Consider the following 22,693-nt stretch of genomic DNA (forward strand, 5'->3'; position numbering starts at 1 on the left):
TGAAAGTGAAAGAGGAGAGTGAAAAAGTTGGCTTAAAGCTCAATATTCAGAAAACTAAGATCATGGCATCCAGTCACATCACTTCATGGCAAATAGGTGGGGAAACAGTGGAAACAGTGGCAGGCTTTATTTTGGGGGGCTCCAAAATCACTGCAGATGGTGATTGCAGCCATGAGATTAAAAGACGCTTATTCCTTGGAAGGAAAGTTATGACCAACCTGGACACCATATTCAAAAGCAGAGACATTACTTTGCCCACAAAGGTCCATCTAGTCGAGGCTATGGTTTTTCCAGTAGTCATGTATGGATGTGAGAGTTGGACTATAAAGAAAACTGAGTGCTAAAGAATTGATGCTTTTGAACTGTGGTGTTAGAGAAGACTCTAGAGAGTCCCTTGGACTGCAAGGAGATCCAACCAGTCTATCCTAAAGGAGATCAGTCCTGAGTGTTCATTGGAAGGACTGATGTTGAAACTCCAATACTTTGACCACCTGATGCAAAGAACTGACTCATTGGAAAAGACCCCAATGCTTGGAAAGATTAAAGGCGGGAGGAGAAGGGGATGACATAGGATGAGATGGTTGGATGGCATCACCGACTCAATGGACATGAGTTTGGGTAAACTCTGGGAGTTGGTGATGGACAGGGAGGCCTGGCATGCTGAAGTCCATGGGGTCGCAAAGAGTAGGACATGACAGAGCGACTGAACTGAACTAAACTGAACTGAATTTTATTGAGGCTTTCAATGGCTAAATCAAAGATCTGTCTTGGTAAATGTCACATTGCACTTGAAAATATGTGGGTTATTTTCAAATATTTTTTGATATTGCTTTCAAACATAATTCCACAGTGATAAGAGAACAGACTATCATTTCAATATCTTTAGGCCATACATTTTTTGCATCTTGTTTTATATCCCTGGATATGTTCCAGGGTCTCCTGGTTTATAGTCTATGGGAAGTTGAATAGAATTTGTATCCTGCTGTTGTGTGAAAACTGTATAAATCTTAATTATGTTGAGTTGGTTCATAGCGGTTTTCAGGTCTACTATATCCTTTTACTTTTCTGTCTATTCATTCTATTAATTTTTGAGAGTTTGATATTGAAACACCAATAAAAATCTTAATTTATCTACTTAAAAATAATTGTAATATATAGTGGAACTATATGTAACTTTGTTCTGCTGTTTCCAAGTCTACTGTAAATGTGTTATATTTTCCTAACAAAAAAACAAAAAAGAAAGAAGGAAAAAGGTATCCATGAAAAGAAAAGAACATAAAAGGAAAATAGTTTGGCACTCAATGAAAAACTTAAACATACTCCTACTATAAGATTCACCCATTCAAATTTTAGGTATTTACCTAAGAGGAAACAAAAGTGTATGCCCACAGAAAAAAATGACATACGGATGTTCAGAGCTGCCTTATCCGTTAATATTCAAAACCTGCAAACGAACCAAATAACTCAAATGGGCATCAATACCAATAACTCAAACTGTGTTATATCTCTATAATGGAACACCATCGACCAATAAAAAAAGGAACTAAACATGGATGAGTCTCAAAACAATTACACAGAGTGAAAGAAGCCAGAAAAGAATACATACTATAAAGCTCTAGAAAACACAAACTTCTCTATAGTGGCAGTAAACAAATCAGTGGCTGTCAAGAGTCAAAGAAGGTTAGAGGGGTTGGGATGGAGGGATTACAAAAAGCATGTAAAAATATTTGAGAGTGACTGGTTGACAAATTTGATTATGGTGATGATTTCACAGGTGTACATATATGCCCAAACTTTTCCAATTGTATATTTTAGTATGTGCAGTAATTGTAAATCAAAAAACTGTTAAGAAAAAGAAAGTCAAACAAAAGAAGCATGTTTACAGCACCCCAGGTGGCCATTCTTGAAGTTCTGCAAAAATCCCCAATGAGACAGACATTTTAATGATATTATGCAAATATAATGAAAAAGTGAACTGAGTAGCAGCTAACTGCATTGTAGGTAGGAAGCTTTCTTTTTCTTAACTTCAGCAAAGTCTGAATATGGACATTGTGAGTTTCTATGGATGATATTTATGTAACATACTCTGTAGTAGAAGAAAGGTCTAAGTACTACAATGCTTAGTGCTTCCTTCATTTTTCATATTGCCAAATACATTGATTTTTTTATTAAATTAATGAGTGGATATATTTAGGCAATGAATATTTATTGTTTGCTTTGTTTTCCTCAGTCTCTTATTTACTTTTATGTGGTAATTCTAAACCTTCCTTATATGGAAGCATCCTTATGAATGGTATAAAAGGTGAGTAAAAATGTAATGAGACTGTTTTAGTTTCTTTAAATAAACTTTTGATTTTAGAATAGTTTTAGACTTACATAAAATTTGCAAAGGAAGTACATCCATGTACCTGCACATAGTATACTCCAGTGTCATCATCTGATATTTCTATAGTGCATGTGTCACAACTAATAAACTAATATAAACTATGTTATTTTTAACTAGACTCCAAATTTTATTCAGATTTCTTTAATTTTTACTTGTTTTCCTTTCTTTCTGTTCCAGGATATCGCATTGCATTTAATCATCATGACTCCTTAAGATTCTCTTGACTGTGACAATTTTTCAGATTGTTCTTATTTTTGATGAACTTGACAGTTTTGAGGAATATCTGTCACATACTTGGTAGAAGGGCCCTCAGTTTGGGTATGTCTGATGTGTCAAGTTTTTAGGGGCAAGGTATTCAGCCTAGACTGATCCCACTTCTCTCATTCAAACTGGGAGATCCTAGGACTTAACAACAGTGCCTTAAAAGACAATGTTAATAATGTTGTTAAGTGGATATGATTTAGAACTATCACCACAAAGGCGAACATACCCAGACACCCAGGCTTCTGCTCTATATTGCTCCCATTTATTCAATTACTTTTCCATGAGGTTACAAATGTTATTTCTTAAAAGCAACAGAGCTCAAACCTTATTGATAAAGCTATGTTATCAATTAGTTCAATGATTTTCACAGTACTATTAAATATTTCTTAAACAAATTAATGTGAATGAAATTTAATTAAAAATATGAAAGGGCACATATAACGCCTCATGTTCAAACGAGAATGTGGGGAGAGAGAATGTTGTAAAAATCAAACAATTGGGAGCTTGCAACTAGAAGAGGTCTGAGAATGGTGTGCAGCCTCTTGAGACAGAGTCAGAATCACAAGGTTTCCTTATGCAGGTTTGTCTAGTCCTTCTCTTCTTCAAAGAGGGACTCAGGCATTTTTACACACATATATTCTCGTATTTCTTCATATATTAGGCATTACACATGGTGTGGATGTACTTATTCTGAGAAAGTTCATACTGTTGTCAGATACCTGAAAACTGACACTAAGAGATAACCATTTCTGCACTGATGTTCCCCTGATAGGAATGGCCTGAGCTTACACATTTGTATCATCTTTACTCTGCCAGAATCCTGATCTAAACTACAAACATTTGATTAAAGTATATATTATGTTGGGGCTTGCCAGGTGGCACAGTGGTAAAGAATCCACCTGCCAATGCAGGAGACTTGAGTTCCATCCCTGGGACAGGAAGATCCCTTGGAGTAGGAAATAGCAACCTGCTCTAGTACTCTTGCCTGGGAAATCCCATGGACAGAGGATCCTGGCAGGCTACAGTTCATAGGGTTGCAAAGAGTCAGACATGACTGAGCACAAGTACATATATTATGTTACAATTAATTTATATCATGAATTAGAATCTGAGTATTTCAAACAAATTACAGAAATACATAATACTTTAAAGGGGAAAAACTTCTCCAAAGGCATATAAAACGGAGCCTGCAAGCATCAAGGTAAGCACTTAAGGCACCATAAAGTACACTGTGTATTTATGTTCAGTTGCTCAGTGGTATCTGACTGTTTGTGACCTCATGGACTGCAGCCTGCAGGCTCCTCTGTCCAAGGGATTTTCTAGGGAAGAATACTGGAGTAGGATGCCATTTCCTATTCTAGAGGATCTTCCTGACCCAGGGATCAAACCTGAGTCTCTTGAGTCTTCTGTATTGGCAGGCAATTCTTTACCACTGTGCCACCTGGGAAGCTCATAAAGAACAATTTCACTACAAGAATACAATTTCACTACATCATAAGTGTGACCTAAAACTCATATATGAACCATAGGGAACAAAAAAAAAAAAGTTTGGCACCAATCATTTCAGACTTAAAACAGAGAAGAGATTTTGGAAGCCAAGGCCTCTTAGAAAACTGATCAAAGAAGTGTCAGCTGATGCTTTGTCTTTTAGCAATAATTACTATAAAGATAAGGCTTCCCTTATGGCTCAGCTGGTAAAGAATCCACCTGTAATGTGGGAGACCTGGGTTTGATCCCTGGACTGGGAAGACCTCCTGGAGAAGGGAAAGGCTACCCACTCCAGTATTCTAGCCTGGAGAATTCATGGACTTGTATAGTCCATGGGGTCCCAAAGAGTCGGACACAACTGACCGACTTTGACTTCACTGTAAAGATAAGGAAGGTAGTGCAATTCATTCCACGTTTTTTTCAGATGCTTAGGTGTAGCAGATTTTCAATATTTCATTGTTGCTATTATTCCTTCTAGAAAGTACCAGTTTGAATGAATCTCCTGGCATTTCCTCTGCTCCTTCACATTTTGTACATGCTGAAAGACAAACCATTAGGTATTTGACCAAAGAAAGGTCAACAGAAAGATTTCTACTTGACACTTTGCTGGCATTTTCAGATTACTTCACAATTTCATGAACAACCATAAATCATCAGGTGATTAGCTTGGATTTTGAAAGACAGTGTGCTTTAAAACATCCCTCCCAGAATTGCTAGGGCAGAGATAAGGGCCTGAGGAGGTCAGCTAGCTTCTCATCATTGGCGGCCATAGGCCTTGAACAAGAGTGGGCAGCAGGAAAAGAAGGGAGAACAATAAAAAGCTGTAAGCATTTGAGAGGGCCTGCATTTGACTGCTGGGTCAATTAACAGGGGTAATAGACTCTCTGGAGAAGCCTGTAAACACAGAGTTCTAGTGTCTAACAGCAAGCGTGATGTAAGAAACCTATGGAACCACAAGTTCTCGCTGACTGCCTCCTAGAAGACTGCCTCAGGTGGACTTGGGGCCCACTCATGACATATGCTCCATGATCCAGGCCTGTGGTCTTCAAACTCTTTTTCTTTAAGATGAAAAATCCTTTCACCAAATGAAAGCACACATAGAAACTTTATATGTTTAAATAAACCATACAGATTAACGAGTAACTCCTCTGTATGAACTGTTGGCCGTAGCCCTGCCCGCTCATCCTACCCCACCTCCCCGCCTTCTTCCACACCTCAAGAGGTTTCTGGAAAACTCTAGTACTTCAAAAATAAAGTCTGACAAACCTCTCACTGCTGCTGCTGCTGCTGCTAAGTCGCTTCAGTTGTGTCTGACTCTGTGTGAACCCATAGACGGCAGCCCACCAGGCTCCCCCGTCCCTGGGATTCTCCAGGCAAGAAGAATGGAGTGGGGTGCCATTGCCTTCTCTAATGCATGAAAGTGAAAAGTGAAAGTGAAGTCACTCAGTCGTGTCCGACTCTCACTACTCTTTTGCAAATTTCTGTCTTTTTTAGCTACCAAATTTTAACTCATCTGCTATAAGAAACTCTATATATGAGCTTCCCTCATAGCTCATGGTTAGTAAAAGAGGTAAAGAATTTGCCTGCAATGCAGGAGACCTGGGTTCAATCCCTTTGTTTGGAAGACCCCCTGGAGGAAGAAATGGTAACCCACTCTAGTATTCTTGCCCAGAGAATCCCATGGACAGAGGAGTCTGGCAGGCTACAGTCCATGGGGTCACAAGAGTCACACACGACTTAGTGACTATATGTATATCGTAGTTATATGGGAAACACAGGATTTTGGAAGTCTTAACTACCTCATTATGATGTTGAGAGCCCATTGGCTTGGTGTTCTTCTGGGTCAACACTAGTTCCATAGGTGAACAATAAGAATTTACTGCCCCATCTCATCACCTGTCCAAGAATGCTTTCTCTTTTGTAAAATGTGGTGATGAAAAGAAAAATATTAAGGACTTAGAAGCTATATTTAATAAGGGACTCACCTCCTTCCCAATCTCTTTCTTTCAACTTGCATGTGAATATGTATGTATGCTTAGGTTAAGACCCTTTAGAAAGGAAAGCACTTTGAAAATCTAAACTCTGCTGAGTTGAAGCCATGTGGACTAACAAGTTAGTAAATTGGAATAGGACTGTATAGTACAAAATTTTCTTTTTATATCCTGGAATCTCTTCATTATCATTTTTAAATAACTTAACAAACAACTTGGCAATTGAAGATAATAAAATTATTTATAATCATTTAATACTTTTTTCCTTCTCTTAACTTTATTAACAAGCTAACATTTGTGGATAAACTTACAACAAAAAGTAAATGAAGAAGTAAATAGTGAATAAGAAGAGAAAATGTTACAATAGTTAGCTCATCTTTCTTCTAAGAGGAAATAAAGTCTAACCTAGCTCAGAGCGCTGACCAAAAAACAATACATTAAAGATGTCTTATTTGCTAACAGCTGTAACCAGAGAACAGTTGCCAACATCCATTGGATCATAGAAAAAGCAGAAAAACTCCAGAAAAACATTTGCTTCATTGACTACCCTAAAGCCTTTGACTGTGTGGATCACAACAAGCTGTGGAAATTTTTCAAGAGATGGGAATACCAGACTACCTTACCTGCCTCCTGAGAAACCTGTATGCAGGTCAAGAAGCAACAGTTAAAACTGGATTGGAACAACAAACTGGTTCCAAATTGCTGTATACTGTCACCCTGCTTATTTAACTTATACGCAGAGTACATCATTCTGAATGCCAAGCTGGATGAAGCACAAGCTGGAATCAAGATTGCCGGGAGAAATATCAATAACCTCAGGTATGTAGATAACACTGCCCTTATGGCAAAAAGTGGAGAGGAACTAAAGAGCCTCTTGAAGGTGAAAGAGGAGAGTGAAAAAACTGGCTTAAAACTTGACATTCAAAAAACTAAGATCATGGCATCTAGTCCCATCACTTCATGGCAAATAGACAGGAAACAACAGAAACAGTGACAGACTTAATTTTCTTGGACTCCAAAATACTGCAGACAGTGACTGCAGCCACAAAATTAAAAGACACTTGCTCCTTGGAAGAAAAGTTATGACAAATCTAGACAGTGTATTAAAGAGCAGAGATATTACTTTGCCGACAAAGATCCATCTAGTCAAAGCTATGGTTTTTCCAGTAGTCATGTACAGATATGAGAGTTGGACCATAAAGAAAGCTGAGCACTGAAGAATTGATGCTTTTGAACTGTGGTGTTGGAGAAGACTCTGGAGAGTCCCTTGGACTGCAAGGAGATCAAACCAGTCAGTCTGAAAAGAAATCAACCCTGAATATTTATTGGAAGGACTGATGCTGGTGCTGAAACTCCAGTCCTTTGGCCACCTGATGTGAAGAGTTGGCTCACTGGAAAAGACCCTGATGCTGGGAAAGATTGAGGCAGAAGGAGAAGGGTACAACAGAGGATGAGATGGTTGGATGGCATCACTGACTCCATGGACATGAGTTTGAGCAAGTTCCAGGAGTTGGTGATGGATAGGGAAGCCTGGCATGCTGCAGTCCATGGGGTCACAGAGTTGGACATGACTGAGTGACTGAACTGAACTGAACCATGGTAGTTACATGGATGAGCTGGAATGCTGACTATCTGGGTCCAGGTTCTGGCTTCACTACTACTGCTAAGTCACTTCAGTCGTGTCCGACTCTGTGCGACCCCATAGACGGCAGCCCACCAGGCTTCCCCGTCCCTGGGATTCTCCAGGCAAGAACACTTGAGTGGGTTGCCATTTCCTCCTCCAGTGCATGAAAGTGAAAAGTGAAAGTGAAGTCGCTCAGTCGTGTCCGACTCTTAGCGACCCCATGGACTGCCGCCTACCAGGCTCCTCCATCCATGGGATTTTCCAGGCAAGAGTACTGGAGTGGAGTGCCATTGCTTCACTGCTTCCTAGCTATTACGCAACCTCCCTGTGCTTCAGTTTACACATCTGTGAAACAGGAGAATAAATGTACAACTTTCATTGGATTCTTGTAAGGATTAGTTTTTCTTATTCATCTGTTCCATTATTACACCTAAAATAATGACTTATGAATGGCTTCAGGGGGTCTATGAACCTCTCAATATTATACATAAATCTTAGTATACAAGTGAATTTGCAGATTTTTGGGAAGATTTACAGTGGTTTATTTTTCTCTTTCTTAGATTCTCAATGGGCCCCTGATCTATCAAATGGGGAGAAACACTATTCTAAAAGGAGTTAGTGGCCTAACTCCTTACTCTAAAAGGAGTTAGTGTTGACACCAAGTTAACACCAAGTCTTATGCATGTGAGCTTGATTAAGCAAGCTTGTAAAATGTCCCATGATGCTTTGGGATGAGGTAGTATCTGTGTTACCTTTGTTCTCCTAATTAAATTCCAGCCAAGGAATTTCCCTTGTAGAAATTCCCTGTCTGTTCCCAACTATTAACAAATAGTTTTAAAAACAGGGAGGGAAGAAGGAAAAAGATCTAAAGTATTTCCAATTCCACATATAAAAAGAAAGATATTTAACACAGACACACCAAAACGTGTGTGTGTGTGTGTGTGTGTGTGTATGTGTGTGCATCTGTGTGTGTAATATAACCTCACTTCTTGGGGCTTAATTTAATAAAGTAGTCCACAGCTTAATGCAATATACCAACTTACTTATTAATTCTCCAAGTAGTATAAATATAATGTAAGGGACTTCAGAGGAAGACCAACAGAATGCATCATAGCAGAAACAGAAATGATGATAAAGAAAAGCCCATGGCTGTTGCAGCAAAGTAGCTCAGTCTCTTCAAAGAATAAAGCTGTGATGGAAACCCATCTTTCATAATCAGCAAAGGGCCTTTTTAAAGGTTCTCCACTGATGCGGTATAGCTGAACCTCCCTTAATAATTATTCCTTAGATTTGCATACAACTTTTAACATTTCAAAGAGCTTTCACAGGCTTAATCCTAAAATCAACATGGGCTTTCTCTGCTTCCCCAGGGGCTTGCAGGTGTTCACTGCCATGCCTCCTCATAGTAGGACAGCTTGGAAGCCTGGTGCATTGGCACACCAGGTCCAAACCAGTAGCAGAGTAAAACTCCATAGCTGCGATATAGATCTTTATCCACTGATCTTAAATCCTCCTCTTGAACAAGATTTATGAAGCAAAATTAGATGGTAGCAGGCCTACACTAAAAAAGTCCAGAAAAGAGCACTTCAGGCCTTGAAACTCTTCTGTATCACACTCATCCAAACACTAGTCAACAAATATATATTGACTAATGAGGGCCAGGTATTGTTCTATTGCTGAGTATGCTGCAGTTAAGCAATCAATGCCTTTGATAATAGACAGCAGATGTTTTAGTAGAAGAGAGTAGATATTTTAGTAGGGGAAGAGAGAAAATAAACAAATATGTGTATAATATATTAGCTGATATAAAGGGCTATGGTATGTCTAAGGGGTAGCCAATGTGGGACAGAGGGGTTCGGTTCCAGAAAGAGCTTGGTGCCAAATTCCATAGAACCTTATAGCTTCTGTAAGGAATTTGGTTTTTACTTAGAGTGAGAAGTAAGATAAGGAGCCATTGAAGGGTTTGAAGCAGAAGGGCAACACAATCAAATTTACATTTTAGTAATATTGTCTGTGTTCTGTGCTGAGAACAGACTGAAGTGAGCAGTATGCGAGATATGTTATGTGTTCGTCACTCAGTCGTGGGCAACTCTTTGTGACCCTATTGACTGTAGCCTACCAGGCTCTTTTGTTCATACGATTCTCCAGGCAAGAGTACTTGAGTGAGTTGCCGTTTCCTTCTTCCAGAGGGTCTTCCCAACCCAGGGATTGAACCTGGGTCTCCTGCATTGCAGGCAGATTCTTTACCATCTCAGCCACCAAGGAAGCCCATGGGAGATAGCTATTGCAATAATCCAAGTAAGGACAAGAGTGATATTTCCCTCATGCCCCTTTTCAGTCAAAATCCACCCTCTTCCCCCAGTAAACTATTGATTTGACCTTTTTTCTTTTTATCACTATAGATTAGTTTTGCTGGTTCTATAGCTTCATACAAAAGGAAGACGATGGGGTAATGGAGAGGAGGGGTTGGGAGGATATCTGAAGGCTGGGTATGGAAGGAGGTAGATGCTGCATTCACCAGTGAGAAAGAATACAATTTATTGTTCCCTCTTTGTTGGCTAGTGGTTTACATGACATTTTGAGCTATAAAAATTGGTTAACTACTGTGGGTTAGGCTGTATCATACCACAGGGTTCTAGAATTTATAGACAGATGTCTGAGCAGAAATGAGACCTGTTGGATGCCCTACCCTCTTTAGGTGGGGACCTCTTTAGAGCTTGGTTCCACAATCACCATCTATGTAGTGGGTGTACAGAACTCTCACAGCACTGGAGTGTTCATAGCTTTGCCTGTATTTTAACTTTTCCTTTCGTGTGTGTGTGTGTGTGCGCGTGCTAAATCACTGCAGTTGTGTCCAACTCAGTGCGACTCTGTGGACTGCAGCCTGCTGGGTTCCTCTGTCCAAGGAATTCTCCAGGCAAGAATACTAGAGTGGGTTGTCATGCCTTCCTCCAGGGGATCTTCCCAACCCAGGGATTGAACCTAGGTCTCCTGCATCTTCCGCATCACAGGCAGATTCTTTACCACTGAGCCAATGGGGAAGCCCCAACTCTCCTCTCCACCACACATCAATTAAATACTGAGGCATATATATTTAACAAGCTGCACCACTTGTCACCCCATAGTAACCATTTACCCTCACCTCACAAAAGATCAGCAAAGTCTACTTAAAGTAGTTTCACACCTATACATCTCTATAACACTGATTTAATTACACCCTTTAAAAACTGAAAAACAATAACAGTAACTGAATTTTAAAAATATATACTTGGAATAATCATTTACAAGCATTTTGTATTTTTATATTTTCACTTATGATATAGATTTCATATATTCATATTTTCAGGCAGTAGAAAAAAATATTGATTAGTTTATCATGACTAAGCAACTATCTACAGTAAGTTCCCCCTGCAAGTTGTGAACTTTCAAAGATGTTTCTCGTGTCTAATCACTTAAATTAGTTCACACGTCTGGTACACATCATCACTTGTGTGCATTCTCTGCAAGTGGTTGTGCTCTGGTGTACTTTACTGTACAATGCTATACAGAGTGCAGTATCTTTACTTCAAGCCAATGATGTCTGGAAGCAAGTGTAAAAGCAGAGGTGATATAGCTGGGACTGTACCATACTTTTCAAGATACTGTATTGTAAGATTAAAACTGTTTTATTTTTTGGGTTTGTTTGTTTTTAATGGATTGTTGTGTGAAAAGTGTTATACACCTATTACAGTACAGCACTATATAGCCAATTGTATTAGTTGAGTACCCAGCCTATCTTCGTTGGATTTACAAACAAATTGGACTTAAAAATGCACTCTCAGAATGGAACCTATTCATATGTTGGGGGCTTACTGTATTTTTAAAAGTCTGAACAAGTTTTGATTGCCTGAAGTGATTAACATATTGAATGAAAAGACAATGGGCACAATGTTTAACCTGTAAACAACTTCAGAGCCTAGTATAATATTAAAAAAAATCTTATATATGTATGTTGATTATATTTCAATAAAACTAAAAAATTGTGTAATTTGAGACAGTTAAATCTAATCATTTTTGAGTACATTCCAGCCTTAAGTAACTAAACATCACCATTAGTATACACAATTTGAGTGTATTCTATAAATAGAGCCCTGTCTTAGTTATTAAGTGTTAAGAAATGAATAGAGTATGAGTCAAGCTTTTGAGGAAATTATCATTTCTTCACCAAAATGAACCAAATTGGCAAAGCGTCTACAATGAACATGGATTTCCATATTATTTATTTTATGAAAAGAAATATGAGAAACTTGTGGTACTCTTATCATGTGAGATGGAAACAAGGTAAAATTTTATAAATCTGTAAAACTCTGATTTGCAAGTTGATAATAGTAAGTAATACACAGAAGAACTGTACAAAAAAGATCTTCACGACCAAGATAATCACGATGGTGTGATCACTCACCTAGAGCCACACATCCTGGAATGTGAAGTCAAGTGGGCCTTAGGAAGCATCACTATGAACAAAGCTAGTGGAGCTGATGGAATTCCAGTTGAGCTATTTCAAATCCTGGAAGATGATGCTGTGAAAGTGCTGCCCTCAATATGCCAGCAAATCTGGAAAACTCAGCAGTGGCCACAGGAGTGGAAAAGGTCAGTTTTCATTCCAATCCCAAAGGCAAGGCCAAAGAAAGCTCAAACTACTGCACAACTGCACTCATCTCACACGCTAGTAAAGTGATGCTCAAAATTCTCCAAGCCAGGCTTCAGCAGTACGTGAACTGTGAATTTCCAGATGTTCAAGCTGGTTTTAGAAAAGGCAGAGGAACCAGAGACCAAATTGCCAACATCCACTGGATCATCGAAAAAACAAGAGAGTTCCAGAAAAACATCTATTTCTGCTTTATTGACTATGCCAAAGCCTTTGACTGTGTGGATCACAATGAACTGGAAAATTCTGAAAGATATGGGAATACCAGACCACCTGACCTGCCTCTTGAGAAACCTATATGCAGGTCAGGAAGCAACAGTTAGAACTGGACATGGAACAACAGACTGGTTCCAAATAGAAAAAGGAGTACATCAAGGCTGTATATTGTCACCCTGCTTATTTAACTTATGTGCAGAGTACATCATGAGAAACGCTGGGCTGGAAGAAGCACAAGCTGGAATCAAGGTTGCCAGGAGCAATATCAATAACCTCAGATACGGAGATGACACCACCCTTATGGCAGAAAGTAAAGAGGAACTAAAAAGCCTCTTGATGAAAGTGAAAGAGGAGAGTGAAAACGTTGGCTTGAAGCTCAACATTCAGAAAACGAAGATCATGGCATCTGGTACCATCACTTCATGGGAAATAGATGGGGAAACAGTGGAAACAGTGTCAGACTTTATTTTTGGGGGCTCCAAAATCACTGCAGATGGTGACTGCAGCCATGAAATTAAAAGACACTTACTCATTGGAAGGAAAGTTATGACCAACCTAGATGGCATATTCAAAAGCAGAGACATTACTTTGCCAACAAAGGTTCGTCTAGTCAAGGCTATGGTTTTTCCTGTGGTCATGTATGGATGTGAGAGTTGGACTGTGAAGAAAGCTGAGTACCAAAGAATTGATGCTTTTGAACTGTGGTGTTGGAGAAGACTCTTGAGAGTCCCTGCAACTGCATGGAGATCCAACCAGTCCATCCTAAAGGAGATCAGCCCTGGGATTTCTTTGGAAGGAATGATGCTAAAACTGAAACTCCAATACTTTGGCCACCTCATGGGAAGAGTTGACTCATTGGAAAAGACTCTGATGCTTGGAGGGATTGGGGGCAGGAGGAGAAGGGGATGACAGAGCATGAAATGGTTGGATGGCATCAGCGACTCAATGGACATGAGTCTGAGTGAACTCCGGGAGTTGGTGATGGACAGGGAGGCCTGGCGTGCTGCAATTTATGGGGTTACAAAGATTCGGACATGACTGAGCGACTGAACTGAACTGAATAGTAAGTAATAGATTTTTCAATAATCAGTTGGGACTCTGGTTGCCAGTATCTATTTCTAGTCATGCTAAATCAGTATTTAAAAAGAAAAAGTCTGTGATTTTCGTAGAAAAACACAACCAATTTTTAGAGAAGCACAAAGTAAAAAGTGCTATTAAGCCTTCTAAAGGGTTTGAAAGCCATGATATCAAAGAGGGTTTGGTTATTGGAAAAAGTATTCTATGGTTTTTCACATTACCACCACTAACTACCTTCCCAGATGCAGTGCATTTTGGTGTAAGGCCAATTCTGCACTGTGGCCACGAAGCATATTCAGCAGCTTGTAGTGAGTAGGGTGCTTCCCTGTTGACTCAGCAGTAAAGAATCCACCAGCAATGCATGAGCTGCGGGAGATGTGGGTTCAATCCCTGGGTTGGGAAGGTCCCCTGGAGGAGGGCATGACAACTCACTCCAGTACTCTTGCTTGGAGAATCCCACGGACAGAGGAACCTGGCAGGCTATAGTCCATAGGGTTTCAAAGAGTCGGACGTGACTGAAGCGACTTAGCACGCATCCACACAGTGAGTAGGAAGGCAGCATGAGGGCCTTAGGGCTGTTGAAGGAGGATGGTTCAAGGTCAAGGCAAACCACACGGTATGCTTCTCCACTTGAAGTGAAATTAAAATGAGTACTCTGGGATTACCTTAGAGAGGAAAAAGTGGTCAGAGAAGAGAACCCCATAGCTGTATGTGGAAGAGACAAAGGGTGGATGTGATTATAATTGTGGTAGGGGTATGGAGCTACCTTGGGGGGGTGGAAAGTGCAGACCTGTTGGAATGGGATGTAGACCTGTATATATGGGATGATTGCTTGGTTATGAGCCTCATATATATTGTTAACACCAAGCATAGCATCTTCTTTTCTTCTCCAATTCACTTCCTATAAACATTATAGAAGTTTTTACAAGGATGAACACTCTGCATTCATAACTGAAGGAGGGCTCTGAAATAAATAAATAATCCACTATGGAGCCATACTTCCTTCTATTTAAAAATTATGCTGAACCAAGAATATTAAAATAATGAGTCTGCTTACTTACCTTCACCAGTGCAGCTTGAACTGCTGATTCGCTTTCTGTATCTAAGGCAGACGTAGCCTCATCTAAGATCAGAATCTTCGGGTTTCGAACTAAAGCTCGAGCAATTGCAATTCTCTGTTTCTGTCCTCCACTCATTTGAGTTCCTTTTTCCCCTACCAAGGTATTAAATTTCTAATGAAAATTAGGAAAGAAAACAGAAACAGAAGGCAGCATGGTCAGATGATTAGAACAGGAAATGGCAGTCACAGTTGTGGATTTTTTTTCTCATTTATTTATTTATTGAACTTTTTATTTTGTATTGGGGTATAGCTGATTAACAATGTTGTTAACAGTTTCAGGCAAAAAGCAAAGGGACTCAGTCATATATATATGTGAATTCATTCTCCCCCAAATAGTTGTGTTTTAATGCCAGATTAATCACTGCTACAGCCTGGATAGTATTTGATCTATGATTTAGCATAATCTAGGATTTTAAGGAAGATTAACAATAATTTGAACCAATTTGCAAAGTTCTAAAGACACTTTTATAATGCACTGTAGTGCACTGTAGTACAAATAATTTATTATTTAAATTATTTATTAGTAATTTAATGTATTACCCATAATTTCCTTTATATTCTGAAAAATAGTATGAAAAAGATTACTGCAAAAACAAATTTCTTCCTCAAAACGTTTTTTCAATCTTGGGAGACTTTTTGGGCCTTCTTTTACTCTTTTTTGATACATATATCTTTAAGAAAGTATATATTGTTAGATATTTGAAGTTGGAGGTAATTTCTAGAACTAATGAAGCATAATTAGTAATACTCTATTGTGCTAACTCCCTGATACAAACTTCATTTCTTCAAGGACTTACTTTCAAATACTATTTCTAAACTTTTAACTTCTAGAGTTTGACCTTTACGTTAAAAATGTGCATGCTAAGTCGCTTCATTCATGTCTGACTTTTTGCGACCCTATGGGCAATAGCCTGCCAGGCTTCTCTGTACATGGGATTCTCCAGGCAAGAATACTGGAGTGGGTTGTAATGTCCTTCTCCAGGGGATCTTCCTGACCTAGGGATAACCTGCATTGGCAGGGAGGTTCTTTACCACTAGCACCATCTGGGAAGCCCCACATTAAAAAAAAAAGTATATATATACACACACACACACCTTATTGATGAATAATTTTTCATGATAAAATGCGCCTGTTTTAAAAGAATAGTTGTATGAGTTTTGAAAAATGCATGTATCCATGTTATTACCACCCAAATAAAAACAGAAAATTTCCTTCATCCTAGAAAGGTTCCAAATGACCCTTTCCAGTCAAAACCCACACCTTGCCTCAGGTACCACTGATTTGATATTTATCACTATAAATTAATTTTGCTAGTTCTACAATTTCACATAAATAGAATCACAGAGTGTGCACTTATTTTTGAAGTTTGATGGCTTAAGTTTCATTTGGTCTGGGATTCATGGTAAATTATGTGTATAAAGTATGAGGTAAGGGCCACGTTTCTTTCTTTTTAACACATGGATATCCAATTTTTCCAGCGCCATTTGTTGAAAAGACTTTCTTCTCTCCCCCTGAATTACACTGGCTTTGTCAGAAGTCAATTCACTAGACATATGTGGGTCTATTTCTAGACTCTGTTGTGTTCCACTGACTTACACGTCCATTGCTGTCAATGCCTGTGTATGCTCAGTTGTGTCTTACCCTTGGCGACCCCATGAACTGTACCCTGCCAGGCTCTTCTGTCCTTGGAAATTTCCAGGCAAGAATACTGGAGTGGGTTGTCATTTTCTACTCCAGGGGTCTTTCCAACCCAGAGCTCGAACCTGCATCTCCTATGCGTCTTGCATTTCCATCAGCCACCTGGGAAACTCGCTGTTAGGTAATTATCACTGTATTAATTGCTGTCTTAAAATTAACTATTGTAGGTCTTCCAGTTCTGTTGTTCTTTTTCCACAATTGTTTTGACTATTATTGGTTCTTTAGATTTCTAAATAAATTTTTTAATCAGCTTGTTGACTTCTGCACATGAAAAAGACAGCTGAGATTTTGATTGAGATAGCATTAAATTTATAGATTGGTTTGGGGAGAATGCATATCTTTAAAAATATTCAACCTCTAAATCAATGAATAAGATATATCTTATTTATTATATTTAGGTATTCTTTAATTTCTCTAAGCAGCATTCTATAGTTTTCACATGGAAGATTTACAGATCTTTCATTATATTTATTCTATTTTATATTTTTAATGCTATTGTGAATGCCACTTTTAATTTCATTTGTAGTTGTTGCTACTATTCTGAGAACCAGTTTATTTTTTTTGTAGTTATACGTCTTATTAAGGTTACCTATCCACTTCTTTTTGAGTGAGTTTTTGTGGTTTGTGTCTTTCAGGGAATAGAACCTCTTCTCTGTTGTCAATATTATAGGCATATCTTTATTTGTAGTATTCCTATATCAACCTTTTAATGTCTTTGGGATTAACAATGATGTACCTTCTTTGATCCCTAATATTCATAATTTCTCTTCTCTTTTTTGTTTCTTCATCAGGTTTGCTATAGTTTTACTGATTTTACTGATCTTTTTAGGGAATCAGCTTTTAGTTTCACAGTGACTGTTTCTAATGTTTTCTGTTTTTAATTTCACTGTTTTCTGCTCTAGTCTATATTATTTCTCTTCTACTTGCTTTGCATTTGATTTGCTCTTCTGACTCTAGTTTCTCAAGATGCAAACTCAGTTAATGGATTTTAGATCTTTTTCTTTTCTCAAGTAAGCACTTGATACTGTAAGTTTCTCTTAAAGCAGTTGATCCTTGAACAACATAGGTGCTAGGAACACCAACCCCCATCCAGTCAAAAATCCAAGTATAACTTTACAATCCGTCCTCTGTGTCCACATCCTTGAATTCCACCAGCTGGGGGTCATGTAGTGCTACAGTATGTATTTTTTGGAAAAAATTCCTGTATAAGTGAATACGTACAATTCAAACCCATGTTGTTGAAAGATCAAGTGTATGCCACAAATACAGATACCTTTTGTTTTCATTTTTACTTCAAAAGTTTTTAATTTTTCTTGAAACTTCCTATTTGCACCATATATTATTTAGAAGTAGGTTCTTTAATTTGCAAATATTTTTGGATTTTCCAGGTATATTTCTGTTATTGATGTCTACATTTTAATTCTATTATGGCCCAAGGACATACTTTGTATGTTTCCTTTGAAATTATAAACATTTTTTCTTTCAATGTCGAGAATATTATCTAAGTGAACATTCCACATGCACTTAAGAAAAATGTTTTATGCTGTTATTGGGTGAAACTGTCTATAAATATCAGTTATATCTAGTTGGATGATAGTATTGTTGAGGTTGTCTATAACCTTAGATCTTTTGCCTACTTGTTCTATCAAGTATTAAAGCCTTCAGCTAAAATTGTGGATTTGCCTGTTTTTCCTTTCAGATGTATTGTTTTTGCTTCATGCATTTTGAAATTTTTTTTGAAACTTTTTAAAAAGACTTAAAAATAATAGATTAAAAAAAATAGTGTTATTTATTTATTTGGCCATGCTGGGTCTTCATTGCTGTGTGGGCTTTTCTTTAGTTGCAGTGTGCAGGCTTTTCATAGCGGTGGCTTCTCTTGTTGCTGAGCATGGGCTTTAGGGCACATGGGCTTCAGTATTTCCGGCGGGAGGGCTCAGTAGCTCTATAGCACAGGCTCAATAGTTGTGGTACATGGGTTTAGTTGCTTCAAGTCATGTGGGATCCTCACAGACCAGGGATTAAACCCAGGTCTCCTGCATTGGCAGGTGGATTCTTTACAACGGAGCCACCAGGGAAGCCCTAAAGATTTTTTTGATGTGAACCATTTTTAAAGTCTTTATTGAATTTGTTATAATATTGCTCTTTCTTCTTCTTTTATTAATGTTTTTCGTTTTTTGGCCCTGAGGCATGTGGGATCTTAGCTTCCTGACCAGGGATCGAACTTGCACCCCCTGCACTGGAAGGGGAAGTCTTAACCACTGGACTGACACAGAAGTCCCTTGAAATTTTGCTTAAGTGAATAAACATTGAGATTATGGGTGTTTTTTTTTATTTGCCTATGGATCATGGTTCCCTGTTTCTTGGCACATCTAGATATTGTAGAATATATATTGAAATCTATGCATAATATGCTGAAGAGACTCAGTTCTGTTTTCTTCTGAGGAAAATGTTGATTTTACTCTCATATGCATGTGTGTTTGCTAAGTTGCCTCAGTCATGTGCAACTCTTTGCGACCATATGGACTGTAGCCCACCAGGATCCTCTGTCCTTGGGATTCTTCAGGCAAGAATACTGGAGTGGGTTGCTGTGCCCTCTTCCAGGAGATCTTCTCAACCCAGGGATCGAGCTTGCGTCTCTTACGTCTCCTGCACTGGTAGGTGGGTTCTTTACCACTAGCACTACACGGGAAGCCCTTTAACTCTCCTAGGCAATTCAAATATTAACTGATCATCCTGGTTTTATGCTTTGTTTGGTGAATCTGTTGTTGTTCAGTCACTCACTCTTTGCGACCCCATGGACTGCAGCGCGCCAGGCTTCCCTGTCCTTCACCATCACCTGGAGCTTCCTCATTTAAAGAAAGCCTCAAAACTTGTCAGGACCTAATATCCAAGTTCTGTCTCCTTTAGGGTCTTGTCATCACTTGGTTTTAGGATTTGTTAGAGCAGATTATTTAGAGTCAGCCTTATTCTAAGGTGTGGTCTTTACTTCTAAGGTGTGATTTTTTTTTTTTTGGTGTCTCAGCTATATGCCCGAGGTATAAAGAGGTGTTAATGTGACTGACCTCTCTACTCTGGCTGGGTTGTGTTTTCAACAGCTCCACCACACTGCCTGACTTTGAGTATCTCTGCTCTACTATAGCTTTGTAGCAGCTGCTCTCCTGTAAGCCAGGGGTAATCTTATATCCGAGAAGGATTCCTAAAGGATGCTTACATGGTCATCTGCTCCCCTCCCCCACCTCATGTCCACAGCTCTTTTATTTTGGCTCTTCAACTTCTTAAGCTGCCCTGAAATTCTATCCTCAGTGGGACTGACATGTTCTCTTTAAATTCCATTTTACAGAGATGTGATGGGGTCATAATTTGTTCCCAGGAAGCATGCTGGACATTCATGGACTTTCTTCAAAAGTTTCCTTTCTCTCAGGAATCATAGTTTTGTGCTACCGCTTATCTAATGCTTGGAAACAATTGTCCTATGCCTCATATATTCTAGTCCGTTTTATAGCTGTTCATGGGGAAAAGCTAGCAAGTATCAGTTAATCCTAACATATTAATTAAAAAATATGTGTGTATCATAGTTGGCTTCCCTGGTGGCTCAGATAGTAAAGAATCTGCCTGTAATGCGGGAGACCTGGGCTTAATCCCTGGGTTGGGAAGATCCCCTGGAGGAGGGCAGAGCAACCCATTCCAGTATTCTTGCCTGGAGAATCCCCATAGACAGAGGAGCCTGGTAGGCTTACAGTCCATGGGTCGCAAAGAGTTGGGCATGACTGAGTGACTAAGCACATCATAGAAGGATTAATGGTATTTATTTATTTATTTTTCTTTTTAATTTATTTTTTTATTGAAGGATAATTGCTTTACAGAATTTTGTTGCTTTCTGTCAAACTTCAGCATGAATCAGCCATAGGTATACATATATCCCCTCCCTTTTGAACCTCCCTCCCATGTCCCTCCCCATCCCACCCCCTCTAGGTTGATACAGAGCCCCTGTTTGAGTTTCCTGAGCCATATAACAAATTCCCATTGGCTATCTATTTTGCATATGGTAATGTAAGTTTCCATGTTACTCTTTCCTTATATCTCACCCTCTTCTCCCTTCTCCCCATGTCCATAAGTCTATTCTCTATGTCTGTTTCTCCATTGCTGCCCTGTAAATAAATTCTTCAATACCGTTTTTTTAGATTCTGTATATATGTGTTGGAATATGGTATTTATCTTTCTCTTTCTGACTCACTTCATTCTGAATAATAGGTTCTAGGTTCATCCACCTCATCAGAACTGACTCAAATGCATTGCTCTTTGTGGCTGAGTAATATTCCAATCACTGCAGATGGTGATTGCAGCCAGGAAATTAAAAGACACTTATTTCTTGGAAGGAAAGTTATGACCAACCTAGATGGCATATTCAAAACCAGAGACATTACTTTGCCAACAAAGGTCCATCTAGTCAAGGCTATGGTTTTTCCAGTAGTCATGTATGGATGTGAGAGTTGGACTGTGAAGAAAGCTGAGCGCTGAAGAATTGATGCTTTTGAACTGTGGTGTTGGAGAAGACTGTTGAGAGTCCCTCGGACTGCAAGGAGATCCAACCAGTCCATTCTAAAGGATATCAGTCCTGGGTGTTCTTTGGAAGGAATGAGGCTGAAGCTGAAACTCCAATACTTTGGCCACCTCATGTGAAGAGTTGACTCACTGGAAAAGACCCTGATGCTGGGAGGGATTGGGGGCAGGAGGAGAAGGGGATGACAGAGGATGAGATGGCTGGATGGCATCACCGACTCAATGGACGTGAGTTTGAGTGAACTCCTGGAGTTGGTTTTGGACAGGGAGGCCTGGCGTGCTGCAGTTCATGGGGTCGCAGAGAGTTGGACATGACTGAACGACTGAAGTGAACTGAATATTCCATTGTATATATGGACCACAACTTCTTTATCCATTCATCTGTTCATAGACATCTAGGTGGCTTCCATGTTCTAGCTATTGTAAATAGTGCTGCAAAATGAACAATGGGATACATGTGTCTTTTTCAATTTTGGTTTCCTCAGGGTATACACCTAGGAGTGGGATTGCTGGGTCATATGGTGGTTTTATTCCTAGTTTTATGAGGAATCTCCATAATGTCTTCCATAGTGGCTGTATCAATTTACATTCCCACCAAAAATGCAAGAGCATTCCCTTTTCTCCACATCTTCTCCAGCATTTTTTGTTTGTAGACTTTTTGTTGATGGCCATTCTGACTGGTGTGAGGTGATGTCTCATTGTGTTTTTGATTTGCATTTCTAATAATGAGCGATGTTGACCATCTTTTCATGTGTTTGTTAGCCATTTGTATGTCTTCTTTAGAGAAATGTCTGCTTAGGTCTTTTTCTACTTTTTGATTGGGTTGTTTGTTTTTCTGGCATTGAGTTGTATGAGTTGCTTGTATATTTTGGAAATTATTCCTTTGTCAGTTGTTTCATTTGCTATTATTTTCTTCCATTCTGAGGGTTGTCTTTTCACCTTGCTTATAGTTTCCTTTGCTGTGCAAAAGCTTTTAAGTTTAATCAGGCCCCACTTGTTTACTTTGGTTTTTATTTCCATTACTCTAGGAGGTGGGTTATAGAGGATCTTGCTTTGATTTATGTCATCGAGTGTTCTGCTTATGTTTTCCTTTAAGAGTTTTATAGTTTATGGACTTACATTTAGGTCTTTAATCCATTTTAAGTTTATCTTTGTGTTTGGTGTTAGGAAGTGTTCTAATTTCATTCTTTTACATGTAGCTGTCCAGTTTCAATGGTGAAAAACTGAAAGCATTCCCCTAAGATCAGGAACAAGACAAGAGTGTCCAGTTTTGCCACTATTATTCAACATAGTTCTGGAAGTCCTAGCTTCAGCAATCAGAGAAGAAAAAGAAGTAAATGGAATCCAGATTGGAAAAGAAGTAACAGTCTCACTGTTTGCAGATGACATGATTCCCTAAAGACAGTATCAGAAAGTTACTAGAGTTAATCAGTAAATTTAGCAAAGTTGCAGGATACAACATCAATACACAGAAATCACTTGCATTTCTATATACTAACAATGAAAAATCAGAAAGAGCAATTAAGGAATCAATCCCATTCACCATTGCAACAAAAAGAATTAAATATCTAGGAATAAACT

At 38.8% G+C, this 22,693-nt stretch overlaps 1 protein-coding gene across 1 annotated transcript in view; it reads right to left on the bottom strand.

Annotated features, from left to right (window-relative positions):
* Positions 1–22,693, bottom strand: part of ABCB5 (ATP binding cassette subfamily B member 5) — a 115,186-nt gene that overhangs the window by 64,089 nt on the left and 28,404 nt on the right. The window contains exon 13 of the mRNA XM_005901241.2: positions 14,795–14,965. Within this exon, the coding sequence (XP_005901303.2) occupies positions 14,795–14,965 (171 nt within the window). The remainder of the gene's footprint in view (positions 1–14,794; positions 14,966–22,693) is intronic.

This window comes from Bos mutus, chromosome 4, assembly GCF_027580195.1.
Source record: "Bos mutus isolate GX-2022 chromosome 4, NWIPB_WYAK_1.1, whole genome shotgun sequence".
Lineage (NCBI taxonomy): Eukaryota > Metazoa > Chordata > Mammalia > Artiodactyla > Bovidae > Bos > Bos mutus.